The sequence below is a fragment of the Sardina pilchardus genome, chromosome 24, assembly GCF_963854185.1.
Source record: "Sardina pilchardus chromosome 24, fSarPil1.1, whole genome shotgun sequence".
In the NCBI taxonomy this organism is placed as follows: domain Eukaryota; kingdom Metazoa; phylum Chordata; class Actinopteri; order Clupeiformes; family Clupeidae; genus Sardina; species Sardina pilchardus.
In genome coordinates this window covers 17,672,187-17,689,577 of record NC_085017.1, presented here as the reverse complement: position 1 = coordinate 17,689,577, position 17,391 = coordinate 17,672,187, and the positions used below count along the sequence as shown (strand labels likewise).

The following is a 17,391-nucleotide window of genomic DNA, read 5'->3' as shown; positions in this document are numbered from 1 at the left end:
GAGAGATGGCTTTGGTTGAAAAGGCGACTCCATGGACTCCTCCTCCCACGTCCTACGGTAGGCCGTCGCTATGGGAAGGGGGGGGGGGGGGGGGATTTGGGTGGGGGGGTGTTGGGTGGCATCACTCAGCCATAGCCCCACCCAGGGGTGCTGGAGAGGAGGCTTCGCTGAAGGAGCAGAAGGAGGCGGGGCTAGAGCAAGGGGAGGCGGAGCAAGAGGCGGGGCTAACGCCGCTGCCGCTCGGGGGCGGCGAGGCCCGGCCAGCGCTGACCAATCCCAGGCCGGCGCCAGCGGGCATCGGCAGCAGGGTGGGGCGGTTGAGGAAGAGGGAGGTGCGGAGACCGCCACCGTGGCCTCCAGCTCCACCCAGCAGCATTTGGCCACCCTCAAGAGCAGAAAGGGACATCTGACCACCACTGGCAGCCAGCGCTGAGGGAGGAAGAGGAGGAGGAAGAGGAACGATATGTAAGAGAGAGGGGAAAAAAGCACATTAAGGCCCTATGTCCACCAATCGCGTTTTTTTTTTGCGCCGACGATGACAATTTTCAATATAAAGTCTATGTAGCCCAGCGTTCACAGCGCTGAGCGCCCTCGGCGGAAAAAAAGCTCTCGGCGCTGACGTTTTTTACCGCAGCGCTCAGAGCGCTCAAAGTTGAAATCAACTTTTAGAACAGTGCCGGGCTCGTCAATGTCACTTCTCGTTATAAACCGTCTCTGGTTTTGGTAACTTAGCAACAATAAACACTTCTCGAAGCGCCGAGAAAAGGAGGTTGAGGGCGCTCTCAGCGTAAAAAAACGGGTTTGGTGGACACAGCACCTAATGCTCCATTCAACTGTCAGATGGACTTCCTGTGGATGTATGGGATGGGCAGCTTCATCAGAGACAAGATGGGTGACATGCAGAATAATGAAGAGGCACTGAGACAAGACAGAGATGCTGGGAAAATGGCAAGATGGCAGGGTTAGGTTAGGACTGAGTTCAAGGAGAAACTACTCACACACGCACACACACAGACACACATACACACACACCTTTTCTATACATGGCAGCTTAATGGATGGGATGTACTGGGATGAAATGTCATGATGCTGAAGATTTCATTTTGCATGAAATATATTGCTACAAAACTACTGCAACTTCCAGGGAAAGAGGGTGCCATACATATTTCCTCTGTAACTCAATTCAAACTTTTTGCCAATTGAATGAAACTTCCAAATACAGTTTAACAGAGATGTACTGTACGTGGACAGTACATACCCCTTCTGATCCAACATGGAATATACTGTATAAACATAATTCATGCTACTGCAGATTTGTCGAATTAAGATATCGTTCATTTGAATAATTCACTGTTTCTCAATTTCTCAGATTTATGGATATGTTCTGTTTCTCAATAACGGTATGCACCACCTCCATCTTCCCTTAAGGCGTACGGCACTGTGCCGTGCCTCCCTTCCTCTCCTACCTACCACACACACCTTGCATTGTGGCCAGGGGGTTGCTGCCAAGAAGGGCCGGGTTCATCCCTGTGCTTACACCCATCATTGTGCTCCTAAAATCACCACAAACATTCCAGCGCACACATACGTGGTATGCACGCGCACGCACACACACACACACACACACACACACACACACACACACACACACACACACACCAACACCAACACACACACACACACACACACATACACACACAATCACAATGTCATTCACAACCACAGAAAGGGAAAAAAAGCAAGCAGGTTTAGAGGAGTGTTATGTAACAGCTGTTTTGAATATTGGCATTGAAGTGTATCCGGTTGATCGCGGTCTGATTTTTATTTAGATTTGTGTGTGTGTGTGTGTGTGTGTGTGTGTGTGTGTGTGTGGTGTGTTGAGGTATCTGACAAATACAAACCGTTGTAGTCAGACTTAACTGTAATAACCCAGTGTTTCAGAACGCCCCAATAACACACAAGAGTTTAGCACCCAAAATGAAAAAGTGATTTACAATGTATACTTCACAACCCATTGCAATACACTGGACACGGTTTTCATCATAATGCGGTTTTATGTGTCTGTTCTATATAGTTAGCTGAAACCTTGAAGATTAAATCTCCACTGAAATCAACTGCAATCATAAATTGATATGAAATCTAAAGATAATATATAAACTGCCTGACACTTTATGGTGCCCAAGGTGGCCATCTCATGGGTACAGGAAGATGGTGAGTTCCCCAGACCTGCTGTCTGTGGTCAGCTCTTCTACGCTGTCCACATTTCTGTGTACTCGTCGCAACGTTTGTGTGTAACTTACATGCAGTCTGTGGTCTGTCTGTCTACTATAGAGTGTTCTTATCTAGACGTGTGTGTGTCTGTGTGTGTGTGTGTGTGTGTGTGTGTGTGTGTGTGTGTGTGTGTGTGTGTGTGTTCCACATAAAAAGGACTTAAGTTCCCATTTGCTATGTTCTTACGTTTCCTCAGGCCTGTGTGGCTTCATTTTGGTGTGTGTGTGTCTATGTGTGTCTGTGTGTGTGCGTCTATGTGTATGTGTCTGTGTGTGTGTGCGTCTGTGTGTCTGTGTCTGTGTCTGTGTCTGTGTGTGTGTGTGTGTGTGTGTGTGTGTGTGTGTGTGTGTGCGTCTATGTGTGTGTGTGTGTGTGTGTGTGTGTGTGTGTGTGTGTGTGTGCAGGGTAACTGAGGAGAAGCAACAGAAGATGTTCCTAGCATAGCTTCAGAACATAACAGCAGGTAGCATGGGACAGCCCTCCCACCCTTGAATTTCCCCTTGGGGATCAATAAAGTATCTATCTATCTATCTATCACCCCTCCCACCTACTTTGCATGATCGTAGTAATGTTACCCAAAGTTACTGGGAAGTGATCAATCTAGATGCCAGAGTAGGGAGTCATAATCGTTATGTAATGCTTTTATGCCTCCTGAGAAAGTCTGAGTCTGACAGGACAAGTTTGCACAAAAGAGTGTGTGTGAAGAGGTGAGGTGGGGTGTGTGTGTGTGTGTGTGTGTTAGGGGGGAAGTCTGGGCACGTGTGTGTGCATGTGTGGGTGCATGTTATTTTTCCGTGGTGCAGTGACTCAAGACTCACCCTGTGCTGAGGCCTGGGCTGCTCAGGCGGGGGGAGGGGCTAGAGCTGTGTGGAGGCGGGGTCACAGAGCTGGGGGCGGAGCTCATGATAACATTGCCACCGGGGTTGATGGGGCAGGCCACTGAAGGAGAAGAGCTGGCGGCTATGAAGGAGAGAGAGAGAGAGAGAGAGAGAGAGAGAGAGATCACAAACACCAACATATTTGTTATTATTATTATTAGAATTGTTGTTTTACTTTTATGTCTTCTATGTCTACCTGTATGCCCCCTTATGCGTTAATTCCACAATTCTGTTAAACATTCATTTATGTATTTTCCCTTCAACTCTTTACGTGTACATGTAATTGAGCTTTGCCAATATTGTTCATGAAACTTTCATGCCAATAAAGCTTTATGGAATTGAATTGAATTGAATTGAGAGAGAGAGAGAGCGAGAGAGAGAGAGAGAGAGAGAGAGAGAGAGAATGGCGTCAATGTGTGACATAATATTCATGCTCATTCTGAGAAGAAAGCTTGAAAGCTAAATGCTCTCAAAATCACTGGTGATTTCATGTCATGTCTCATCTCAATTCACAGAAAAAGTACTTCAGGTCAACTGAAGCAATGAAAAGTGGAATAAATTGCCCCCAGCTCACAATACATTTTTATGGTCTTCTCTGTGCTGTCACATTCAACCAATGTTCAAACATTCCTGGGTAAGTGTTTCTTGACAGTCTTTTTAACGACGCACATATGTCTTTCCCACGTCACACCAGACATCTACACTGATGTGACCATAAAGATATGAGGAGAGACTGCGTTTAGAAGGAGGCTTGCTGCGGGGCAAAAGCAGGACGACTGACTGCAGCTAGTCAACCTGAGGTGGGAGAGAGAGAGAGAAGGAGAGAGAGCCTGTGTGTGTGTGTGTGTGTGTGTGTGTGTGTGTGTGTGTGTGTGTGTGTGTGTGTGTGGGAGAGTAAGCGTGTGCTTACCTGTTGTGCTGAGGCTTGTGGCAGCCTGGGGCAGCCCTTGACTGGACATCTGGGAGGATGAGAGGAGAGAACAGAGAGATGAGAAAGAGAGAGAGAGGGATGGAGGGGAGAGAGAAGGGTGAAAAAGAGTTAAAGAGGTTAACTTCCTCCATATCAGATCAAAACAGTGTGGAGGTCAACAGATTCTGTCTGCCTGAGGGTAAAGTGTATAGACTGGGCCAGTGTGTGGACTGAGTTCCTAGAACATTTTACAACAGGAAATCAGCCAAATCACCAGTGTGTGATGCAGAGCCAGTCTTGCCTAGCCTGGCTAACACCTGCCCATTTCTCAAATCACAAATGATATTGAGAATGGGTCTGGGACCTTTTATTCACTTCTCATTTCCAAGGGGCATAATCAGCAGTGAAATTAAACTGAAATTGGTACAATTTGGAGGTACAGCAAACACATATTTCTTCTAAACGGAAATTTTAAAGTCAGTTGTTTCACTACAATTCTAAATAAAATACACGTCTATATAGTTTTTAACACTGACGCCATTAGCGCAGTCATTTGTTGTGTTGAAGAGCACTGCTACCTGTACTCCTCTGTCTGTCATCATAAAAAGCCCGCCCCATGCTGGATAAGTGGTTATGATTGGTTCCTGGGTTTTTGGTGATTCGGAAATCTGCTTCAGTGGGAAGGTATCCAGACGGACCTACAGAGCAAATTCAAATTTGCTAACAGGTTCGTCTGGGTTCTTTCCACGAAATATTACAAAATGTTATTTTTGTTTTTACAGTATTATTTCACCCTAGATACGACAGCTATTTCTATTGAAATAATCGGACACCTCTTGCTATGTACTGGCAGGTGCTTCAGAGGAGGTATGTCAATGTTTTGTCCACAATCTAGAGTCTAACAAGCTAAAATGATTGTATTGTATGGATTTTGTTATATATCCTTCTAAGTGTAAACAAATGTTTTGCTTAATTCAAAATAGGCATTGCTGTATGCACTGGTTGTGTACAGTAGTCATGCTGTGTTTAAATCAGTGCTGAAGTTGTGGCACATTAGTTGAACAATGGAAATCAATAAGAGCTGTGAAACATGCTGTGGAGAAATCCAATACTGTAGAACGCTAACATTGAGAGAGAAAAATACTTATTTTATATAGAAAGCTGAAGGAGGTATTATTACAATGGGACATCATCAATCAAATACTTAGCTGTCTGTATGATCACAGTGTAATAATAATAATAATAACAATGTTTAATTGCTGTTATAATAATAATAATAATAATAATAATAATAATAGTGATATGATTATTATTAGACAGTAAAATCATGGTAGTGAACTTAGAATATTAGCCAGAGAGCTATTTCACAAATCATTTCCACAAGTACAATTATCAACATGTTAGTATGCACATTTTAATCCAAGGACAGTTTTTTTCTAAGAGGGAAATCTAAGCATTTTGACATAGATTGTATAGATTTCGAACAGTATACATTTGTATACAGTATTTCTAGGAGTCAGTGTGACTGGCTGTGGGTCATACCATGTGGGGGCTGTAGCAGGGGGGTTTGTGCGAGGCTGGGGCCGGCTGACTGGGCAGGGGAGGGGTGGCGCTGGAGGGGTTGATGCGCTTCTCCTTCTGGCGGCGGTTGCAGAACCAGACGCGGATCACCTCCTTCTCCATGTTCAGCTGCTCGGCTAGCTGCATGATCTCCTCTGAGGTAGGCTTCTGGTTCTGCACGTGGAGACAGGAAACGGATCAGACGAGACACTCACAGACCGGTACACACTGACACACACACACACTCTAACACACACACACACACACACACACACACTCTAACACACACACACACTCTAACACACACACACACTCACTCACACACACACACACTCACTCACACACACATACACACACACTCTAACACACACACACACACACTCACACACACACACACACACACACACACACACACACACACACACACACACACACACACACACACACACACATACACACACACACACACACGCACTCTAACACACACACACACACACACACACACACACACACATAAGAAGTAAAAATGTGAAACGTGCAGTGTACAATAGAGGGAGAGTGGGAGTGTCTCCAGAACACAGGCAATCACTCTATCCACAGATATGGGAAGGGAATCTACTGCTAATGAAGGAGGACTGGCTCTCGTCTGTGAGAAAAGTGTGCAGAAAGTGGAGGGGGGTGGGGGGTGGGGGCTGACCGCGATGAAGTTGCGCTCTAAGGCCACGCGGACGTTGGTCTCGATGCTGGTGCGTTTCTTCCGGCGTCGCCCCGGCAACCCCTCGAAGCCCATCACGGGGGAGGACAGGGAGCTGGGGCTGGGCAGCATGCTGTCTATCGCCATGGTTTCTGTCACAGGTGCAAAGGGTAGGGTGAGTACACACACTAACAAACACACACACACACACACACACACACACACACACACACACACACACACACACACACACAGTGATACCAGGATCATAGGTATCATGCGAGGGAACAGTGACAAAGTGATTGCATATATTTTATACATACACATACACAAGTGCAAGCTAAAACCTCACATAACAGGCTGTCTCTCCCTCTGTCTCCGCTTTTCTCTTTCACTCTCACAGAAACAAATACACATACACGTACACACACACACACACACACACACACACACACACACACACACACACACACACACACACACACACACACACACACACACACACACACACACGCGCGCGCAGGTGGCTTGAAAGCATCAGTAAACAGGCAAGTGCCCACAGAGACATTAATACAATTCGACACACATGGGTGCGTGCAATCCCTCAGTCATTCTCCGACACACACATTGAGCGCTCATATGCATCAGTGAACAAGTTAATGCATACATGCACACACGTCATACTCTCATTCTCATGCTCCTCGTCTCTCTCAGGCTACGTTTACACGACAGCGCCGGGTGTAATTTTCTTTTTCACATAGCTTTCAAACCTTTCAGGATACCAGTAAAAAAAAACGTTTACACACAGAGGAAGAAGCGCGCCAGTGGGTGTTCCCGACGATAGCTATGCAATGCACATGCTCACTTAAAACCTACCAGCAATGTATGTCAATCATAGCCTACTCTACATTGTGGATGTTTGCATAATCATTGAGAGCTTACACGTGCAAGTGTGCCAGGAGCTATTGTGGTGTCAGACACGACAAATTATGGCTGAGGTATTTTATTTACTTATGCTGTGCAAAGCACAGGGTGAGGAAGGCATTTGTGAGACATACGTTTCGTTTGGAGCGGCTTAGGTAGGTCAAAATCAAACGATTTTCGGTTTGGTTTGGGATTTAATGGTAGCCACAAGTAGCCTAACTTGAGTTATTTTTCATAGGATGGGAGGCCTGGCCTATAGTTGCATGCTTGTGTGCTAATTAGACTATCTCCCCTGATCAAACAAAAAGTGTGCGCATGGATATAGTTCTGCATTAAGTTGATTATATCTAACATGTTCATTAACTCTCCTAACAGGAGGAAGTGGTGGATTTAAAAGTAGCCTATTTGGTGCAGGTTGTTGTTAACGTGCTGCCGCTGGTCGTCGAAATCATGCAGAATTGCCTAGTTTTTTTTCCAGCGTTGTTACGTAACAAATAGCTGCAGCAAACATATGACTCCAGCATTGTTGTTGTTTTTCTGCCAAGGGTCTACTCGAGTCAGGTGAGCAAGCGCGGAGGCTGGGTCAGAGGTTCGGGGTGGGGCTATGTCGTCATAAAATTGCCGGATCTGGGTTTACATGGCAAACTGTAACTGGGGATTTCAAAAACTTCAAACACTTGGAAGCCGATTACCAAAACTATTGGATACAGCCTCCGAAACTGCCAGCTTCGAGTAAAGGCAAGGCGTAACCGATAAAAACATCACCGGTTGCAAAAAAACGACGTTGTGTGAACAGGGCCTCAGTGTCTCTCTCTCTCTCTCTCTCTCTCTCTCTCTCTCTCTCTCTCTCTCTCTCTCTCTCTCACACACACACACACACACACACACATAGACACGCACACACACACTCATAGACACACACGCTTGGATTTCAACTGTATTACTATTACTAACCAAGCAAACACACACAGACACACAGAGTGCTTACCTGCATCGCTCAGCCACTTTTCCAGCAGGGGCTTGAGTTTGCACATGTTCTTGAAGCTGAGGTTGAGTGCCTCGAAGCGGGAGATGGTTGTCTGGCTGAAGTCATTCCCGTATAGCTTGCCCATGGCCATTCCCACGTCGCCCTGATGATGAAGTGCACAACACACGCAGTTGGAGAGCTCATGAGAGGTTGTACTGTACATCTTGGACCTTGCACGTGTACTTATGTACGGTATATGGTATATCTGAAGTGTGTATGTGTGTGTGTGTGTGTGTCTGTTTGTGTATGTGTGTTTTCAGATGTGTATGAGTGTGTTCTGTTGTTACAAGGACATCATCCACACAAAAGGACATGTTCATGCATGCGTCTGTCAGTAAATATTGTGTTTGTATTACATACAGTATCGACCTCTCCCTCTTCCTTTCTCTCTATCTCTTTCTCTCTCTTTCTTTCCTCCTCTCTCTCTCTCTCTCTCTCTCTCTCTCTCTCTTTCTGTCTCTGTTTTTTCGTGTGAGTGTGAGCAGCATGAGTGTGTGTGCGGGCACTCTCTTGCTCTCCATTACCTGTGTGAAGCCCAGTTTGATGCGGCGCTGCTTGAAGGTGCGGGCGAACTGCTCCAGCTCCTCCAGGTCGCTGGGCTCCTCAGGGTGCGACTGCTGGGGCATGGAGGTCATGGCACCGGACGAGGCTCCCGCAGAGCCCCCCCCTGTCTCCATGCTCTTCTCCCTCTGCGAGGGGGAACAGGCGTAACGTTAGCAATGGCACACAGACAGACTCACCACCAACGGAATAACCAAATCTAAGAGTTCAAAAATATAGTCCTATCTGATTTACTCGGATGCTGGGGGTGGCAAGTGACTAAGGGGGTGTCAGTTTTTACATGGTGTCTCTCTGTCAATCAATATTCTGATTTTAAAGAAAGGTGATTATGCATTCGTGTATTAATTCACAATCCTCATTTGAATATGTTATAACTTTTGAACATTTGAACACATATTCATCAATGATTTTAGTAATGGTAGGTCAAACAGAAAATAGAAATAGAAACAGTTTTCAACATTCCATCAAATTGAGAATAGCTTGTGCTGTGTTGAGAATAGCTGTGTGTGTTAAAGGCTGGGCCAAGTAAAAAAAAAAAACAGTGATCCAGTCCTATGGGTATTTGGGTAAACATCTCTGGGGCCTAGCATAAACTGAAGCCTGGGGCTTGGCTGCTGGCTATACCTGTGCTTGGAGCCCCAGCCTGGGTGGGGTGGTCAGCAGACCACCTTGGCTTTGCTGAGGTAGTGGAATCAAATTTGGTGTCGATAGCAGACCTGTGAAAGACAGACTTGTTATAATTAATCAATTCTGAGAGGCAGTACAATTAGAATTGAAACTTGCTTTATTGCTTCTATGACTGTTTATGTTTTTCATCTCTTCATCATGTATGCATAAAGATGACTGAATAGGCAAAATAATCCTTCCAGAATGGCATTACTGGTATTAAGTTGTTTACATTTATGAGATAGGCTTACAAAAAGAATTACCCAGAGAACAAAAACGCTCTCACACACTCACACACACACACACACACACACACACACACACACACACACACACACACACACACACACACACACACACACACACACACACACACACACACACACAGAGAAACAGACAGACAGACATGTCTGCACACACACACACACACACAGACACAGACACAGACACACACACATACACACACACACACACACACAGAAACAGACAGACAGACAGACATGTCTGCACACACACACACACAGACACACACACACACACACACACACACACACACACACACACACACACACACACACACACACACAGAAACAGACAGACAGACAGACATGTCTGCACACACACACACACAGACACACACACACACACACACACACACACACACACACACACACAGAAACAGACAGACAGACATGTCTGCACACACACACACACACACAGACACACAGACACACACACACACACACACACACACACACATACACACACACAGAAACAGACAGACAGTCATGTCTGCACACACACACACACACACACACACACACACACACAAACACACACACACACACACACACACACACACACACACAGACACACACACACACACACACACACACACACACACACACACACACACACAGAAACAGACAGACAGACATGTCTGCACTCTGCACACACACACACACACACACCTGCACACACACGCACACACACACACAGACTGCGTACCCTGCTGAGCCTGTTGGGCCTGGGCTTGTGGAAGCAGGAACTGGGCTGTAGACTGCAGGGGGTGACCTGGCATCAGAACCAGCTGCTGCAGCTGCAACAGCTGCTGAATGTCCTACAAGGGGAGCGACGACAGGAGAGAAGAGAGAGAGGAGAAGAGTGATAAAGACAAATGATAAAGGGATGACAGAAGGGAAGAGTGGAAGGAAAATATACAGAGAGGAGAAATACAGAAATAAATCAAGAGAGCGCTATATTTCTACGTTTTGGAGGATAGAAATATTGACACTCCATCCCTTTCATTGCATCATTTTCATTATAGTTCATATCAACCATATCTGTTATCATGAATTGTCCATTATCATTGCAGTTACACAATACCAATTACTAGAGTAGCACATAAATAGTTTGGTCCACTTAGCAAATCTATTGCTCATCTTTAACCAGAGCACGAGCAATCCTTTCATCTTGGTGAAAAAATCTGATCAAACTGCACATGTACAGTATTAAGTTAATCTGATTTCTGGTATACTGAAAGTCAAGGAGAGTTCAGGTCTGTTTTGAGAACAGGGAGACAGTCCAAAACTAGAGTAGCAGGCCAATGTTGCCAAACGCACATATTTGTAAAAATCAATTTGAACCCCTTGGGAACGCTACATCAAAAGCTAGTTTAGTGCTTGGGTATAGCCTCCAAATCCGCCAGTTCATGCAGGCTTCTTCTTGGACTCTTGGCCAATCACGGGAGGGGTCTGTACCTGGGCAGTGAGCTGGATTGGCTGGGAGAGAGTGAGCTGGGGCGGGGCCTGAGCAGCCTGCTCAGCTTTGAGCTGCGACTGCGCAGGCGACTGCTGCTGCTGCTGTTGCTGCTGCGCAGCTTGCTGGGCCTGCGCCTGGGCCTGCGCCTGCGCCTGCTGCTGCTGATGGTGGGCATGCGACTGCTGCACGGCCGCGGCCAGGAGCTGGGCCTGGGCCTGCTGCAGGAGGAGCTGCTGCTGTGCAGGCAGGAGAGCAGCCAGCTGCAGGAGCAAGCAGGAGAGGAGGAGAGAGAGAGAGAGAAGGGGGAGAAAGAGAGAGAGAAGGGGGAGAGAAGGGGGAGAGAGGGAGAGAGAGAGAGAAGGGGGAGAGAGGGAGAGAGAGAGAAGGGGGAGAGAAAAGGAGGAGGGAGAGGATGATGAAGATAGAAAGAGAAGGAGAGGAGCGAGAGAGACAGACAGACAGACAAACAGAGAGAGAGAGAAGGGGGAGAGAGAGAGAAGGGGGAGAGAAAAGGAGGAGGGAGAGGATGATGAAGATAGAAAGAAAAGGAGAGGAGCGAGAGAGAGAGACAGACAGACAGACAGAGAGAAAGAGAGGATAGAGGACAAGAAAAAAATGAAAAGATGGTGGCACCAAAAGGAGAGGAGAAATAGCGAGAGAGAGAGAGAGGTAAAGGAATAAGGGAGGAGAGAAAAATGGAATGGAAAGAAGAGAGAAAAAGTGGACGAGGTCAAAGGGGAAAGGGCAGAGGTGAGATGGCAAAACCAGAAAGGAACAAAATGAAAGGAACAGTATGAAGGGAGAAGCAGAGAAGACGTTTACATTCACAAGCAACGGAAGCAAAAGTGATGAAAGGTGTAAGGGGCATTTAGTGAGGAGGTGAATGGCGGGGAACGGTGATGATGAATGCGTGAAAAAGTAAAAACATGAGTAAAGACAGAATTTAAAAAGGTGAAATTGTTGACAAAAAGAGAGATAGAGAGAGAGAGCCAGAGAGAACAGACAAAAAGGAGGGACAAGAGAGATGGAGGAAAGGGGGAAAAAACAAGAATAAGAACCATTTCACCCAGAGCCAAGGGAAAACATTTGGCAAAAAAGTGCAAAAGCAAGAGTAAGCGCCGCAACAAAAGCCTATAGGCCTCATTCCCATTAGCCCACAAGGACACCCATCTCTCTGCAGCCATCGCAAAGAGGGAGAAAAGCATATAAAAGACAAAAGATTCAACATACACAATGGGAAATGAACGGACAGGCCACTAAAAGAGCCAAGCAGTGAATGGTAGGGAGTGACGAACCTGCACCTGGTTCATATCATTGACCTCTGGACGCCTGATTTAAGCCCACAAGGTCTTGTATTCATGGCCCAAGGATGTCTTATACTGTGCACAGATTTGTCTCTTTTTGTTGCTCCCTCCATTCAGGTCTACAACATATACACTATATTGCCAAAAGTATTGGGTCACTTGCCTTGAACCCCCTAACGGCTTAAGTGACATCCTATTCTTAATAGATAGGGCTTAATATGACATTGGTCCACATTTTGCAGCTACAGTATAACAGCTGGGAAAGCTTTCCATATGGTTTAGGAGTGTGTTCATGAGATTTTTTGCCCATTCTTCCAGAAGCGCATTTGTGAGGTCACACACTGATGTTGGACGAGGCTACTGGCTCTCAGTCTCTGCTCTAATTCATCCCAAAGGTGTTCTATCGGGTTGAAGTCAGCACTCTGTGCAGGTTAGTCAAGCTCATCCACACCAAACTCTGAGATCCATGTCTTTATGGACCCTGCTTTGTGCACTGGTGCACAGTCATGTTGAAACAGGAACAGTGGAGAGGGACGGAGAGGAGTAGAGAGGAGCACATGAGAATCCACGTGCTGCACTCGTGTGTGGGTGTGGTCCAAGCTACAGTATGCAAATTTGGCACCACCTCAGGAGTGACAGTCAACCGGTACAGTGTACCTTGCTGTGATATTAACTGACTTGACTTGACTTGACAGATTACATTCCTTTAATGCCCTTGAGCATTTTGGGTTCCTGTACTTCATTCATTATTTGTGACTCTGCAAAGCGAAACCAGTCGTTTCGGTAAAATTTACTAAATTAAGTTATTGTGCTCATATGCATATCGAGGGTATTACACAAACTATCGCTAAGATGACTGCATCCGAAGTTGACATGGTTCTCCTGTTACGATATGCCAGAAGAGGAGAAATCACCTTTTTAAAGAGACCCTATGCAACTTTTTCATAGTCATAAAATCACTTAGAAATCGTTGTTTTGCTTGACTGACCAGTTTTATCGAAAACAGTAATATTTCCTCCCGTCCCCAGTGTCCCTATCCGCTATTGCAACTTTGCAGTTTGTTCAGGAGACAATCGTTCCCTGTTTACATCTGGAAGGCTGAGATGCATAAAGAACAAGAAGAACCACGCTTGCAATTTATATATTTATATATAGCCTATATATGTATAAATATACACGCTAAAGCTGTCGGGGAAGCTCTGCAGAGAAATATGCAAGCATAAAACGAGCGAAAATGAAAAACGAAACCGAAACTTAAGATGAAATCGCCAATCCTGCATAGTTTCTCTTTAAGCGGCACATGGACAACGGGAATGACAGCAAATGTGTTAAATCTTCGCCGGGTTTAACAGTCAAAACTTGTCATGTTTTTCTGTGAAATGCGTTCACGATATGAAACTAGACTGTATACTGTCAAATTATGCGAAAACGTGAAATTCAACATGTTAACCCGGAATTTTGTTATTGTTGATTTTCTCAAAATAACGTTGTGCGCAAAGCGACTGATTTCGCTTTAAATGGTCACATTTCAGGTTGGTTGATGATATGAAAATGACGTCCATCATCTTGATTTTGGATTTTCAACAAAAGAACAGTCATTGTGACATGAATGGCCGAATGCCAACACAAATGCACCCCCTCTCATCAGACACTTCTTATTAGAGCCTTGGTAGTGCCTCTACTGCGTCAGATACATAACTGTCAAAGGCCAGGTTTCCCAGATTCGTCAAGAAGCTCTTATAGTGCTAAGAACTTCTTAGACTAGGAGTGCTCTAAGAACGTTCTAAGAACACTCCTAAGAAATTCTTAGCACTTAAGAGCTTCTTAACGAACTGGGAAACGCGGCCAAAAGACTCTAGTCTTGCTCGTTTCTGAGTATTTGCGAGCATTGCTGTTAAGAGCAGCGCTCTCTGCTTGCCACCGCAGGAGATGGAGTGGATGATGCCTGATGAATGGACGAGCTGTGAGTAGAGGGAGGGAGAGAGGGAGAGAGGGAGACCTACCCCAGCCAGCTGGCTGCCCGCGAGCATGAGCTGTGTGTGGGGCAGGGTGGGCTGCGTGGGGGTCGGGGCAGGGGCCTGGGCTCTATGCATCTCGGACCCGTCCTCTGTTTTCGCCTAAGGGACAGAGAGAGGAGAGGAGGAGGAGATGAAGGGAGAGGAGCAGTCGAAAGAAAAGAAGAGAGAACAGATGAGGGAAGAATAATTGGGAGAAAAGTTGAGAAGAGAGGAGTAAAGAGACATGTTAAAAAAAAAACATCTGATGCACATCAACATTCACTCTCAAGAAATTGTAAATGACAAATTCTCAAACGGATAGTTCCCGTCCTTGATTATGATTGTTATGATTATTGATTCTGAATCGCGTTCGATGCCCTTGTAAAGCCCAATACAAACACACACACACACACACACACACACACACACTGAAATGGTAATGCACAACTTACACAAGAGTTAGAGTAGTGTCTTGATGTTGCTTGGCAATGATTCATATCAAGAATATAGAATATATGTATTGGCAGAAGAATGATTATCTATGAATACATCATTATATTTCTCGTTGCTGTGCCTTCGTATCATGAAATCTTGCCAGATAGATGTAGAAACCGCTTTAGAAAAGAAATAAGCCACTCGAGTCTGTAGTTTACCCCCCAGTTAAGGGTTAAAGCTACAGTAAGCTCCATGTGCGCGTCGTGCCTAACAACATTCCTTAGATAAATAAATAAATAAATAAATAGCGTTATTGCTTGTTGAGCCTTAACACTTCATTTGCAATATCCATTAGTTGTACTGAAAAAAAAACCCGAACATAAATTTACATGCTATAAATGCCAAAATATAATGCGCATTTCAAAACAATTCAATTTGATCATTTACATCTTATGATCGGGACAAACACACACAGACACACTATATGCATACAAGCACACACACACACACACACACACACACACACACACACACACACACTGAAAACAGCCACCAAGCCATGTGCACACATCTCCCAGTTCACCTGCACAGACAAGGCAGAGTGCATGGGCTCCTGCTGAAAGTGCTGAAAGTGCTCGAATCGCAGCAGTGTGGTATTTACCAGGCTAAGGTCCAGAGGGGAGAGGTCAGTGCTGATGTCAGAGAAGTAATCCAGCCACTGGCCCTCTCCGCTGACATGTGCATCTGTCAGCTTCTTGCCCCCGTCCATCTTCACTTTGCCTCTCATTTGGCTCTTGAGTTCTTCCTTCCACTCCTCCTTGTCTCTCTGTCTCTCTCTGTCTCTCATAGACACGCTAATAGCATCCAAGTCTCTTTCCAGATAAATCTCCCTTTTTGTCTCTCTGTCTCGCTCTCTCTCTCTCTGTGTGTCTCTCTCTCTCTCTCTCTCTCTCTCTCTCTCTCATAGACACGCTGGTAGCATCCAAGTCCCTTTCTAGAGAAATCTCCCTTTTTGTCTCTCGTCTCTCTCTCTCTCTCTCTCTCTCTCATAGACACGCTAATAGCATCCAAGTCCCTTTCTAGAGAAATCTCCCTGTCTCTCTCTCTTCAAATCTCTCTTATGATGTTTGTATAAATACTACATGTCTCGCCCCAGGCAGTATGGCTCTGCCAAGTGGCTGTGTCTCCACCCCCCCAATGAGATGTCTCATGATGGTCACAGCACATTTCTGGATTTGCATATTACTATCTTCATGCAAACTAGATTGAGATGTTTAGGCATTTACGAGGTGTTTTGCTACTTAAAAAAGACGTAATTATATGACATGTTGTTAAAAACAGAATGATTTGTCAATGATGTAAACCCTAGATTTTATTGGATTGTTCTTACATTTTATGAGATTGTTCTTACATTATGGTATATATACAGGTTTACACTGTGTGGTGAATACCTCTGATCCAGACTTCTGAGAGCGTCTCTGGGATGCTATTTTAAACCCAATCATGGTGCCAGTGTTGTGAAATGTTCCTCATGTTTTCTTTAGCATGACATAACTTTTTCAGACTTTTGCTGACACAAATGTTTTGAGTCATGTTGCATGTTACATAAAAAATGGATGAACGTATATACAGTAAATGTATATATATATATTTTTTTCATAGTGAAATCTATCAACATTGGACATCGTTTCAACTTTGGGTATGTTTACTATGTCCTTTTTGCACCTCAATGGGTTTGCAAGATTTGCAGATGATCACATTCTGATTTCATTTACATTATACACAACAGCTCAACTTTTCTGGAAATGGGTTTGTAAAACAGGAAATGAAATAGCAATACAAACGTGTGCACTACACACGAACAGTATGCACTTATGTACTAAATGCTTAAGTAAACTATGTTGCCTGATCTGATATAGTTATATCTGATACGATCCTGCACTAACATACGGTAATAGTGAAAATATCACCATCCAAAATACACAGAAAATCATCCACACACATCCATGTATAACATATACGCCATGTCTTACCTTGGTGTTGCTTAAGTTGGGGGACAGACAGAAGGGACTTGTTTTCATTGACCGGGCCTGTGAAGATGAGACAATGACCTTTCTGTACAGTAACCACTTAAAGACTAGACTAGGGTGAGCCTGAATGGCACTGAGCATAACAAAGAAATTAATTTGGTTTCAAGAAAGCTTACACAGAACTTTTTTTACACTATTACAAGAACACTGTTATTAAAACCTTGTACAAAATATATCTTTACTGGTAAAAGGAATGTTCAGGGGTTGCAAAGGTTTCCTCAGGGCTAATGATCTCAATGGACTTCTACAAACCACAGCCTTGGGGCAGATTGTCTAATGGAGACCTCAAAATTGCATGAATAGAAAAACATAC

General features: G+C 44.9%; 1 protein-coding gene across 2 annotated transcripts in view; it reads right to left on the bottom strand.

Moving 5' to 3' along the window:
- Window positions 1-259: 259 nt before the first annotated feature.
- pou2f2a (POU class 2 homeobox 2a) overlaps window positions 260-17,391 on the bottom strand; it is a 22,467-nt gene continuing 5,335 nt past the window's right edge. The window contains exons 4-15 of one of the 2 annotated variants that reach the window (XM_062529360.1): window positions 17,022-17,078; window positions 14,560-14,673; window positions 11,252-11,512; window positions 10,500-10,611; window positions 9,450-9,541; window positions 8,789-8,953; window positions 8,226-8,367; window positions 6,317-6,465; window positions 5,602-5,793; window positions 4,060-4,108; window positions 3,090-3,231; window positions 260-429 (exon numbers count right to left, since the gene is read on the bottom strand). In XM_062529360.1, coding sequence (XP_062385344.1) covers window positions 387-429; window positions 3,090-3,231; window positions 4,060-4,108; window positions 5,602-5,793; window positions 6,317-6,465; window positions 8,226-8,367; window positions 8,789-8,953; window positions 9,450-9,541; window positions 10,500-10,611; window positions 11,252-11,512; window positions 14,560-14,673; window positions 17,022-17,078 — 1,518 coding nt within the window. In that variant the 3' untranslated portion in view covers window positions 260-386. The remainder of the gene's footprint in view (window positions 430-3,089; window positions 3,232-4,059; window positions 4,109-5,601; window positions 5,794-6,316; window positions 6,466-8,225; window positions 8,368-8,788; window positions 8,954-9,449; window positions 9,542-10,499; window positions 10,612-11,251; window positions 11,513-14,559; window positions 14,674-17,021; window positions 17,079-17,391) is intronic. The other variant, XM_062529361.1, reaches the window with a different exon arrangement.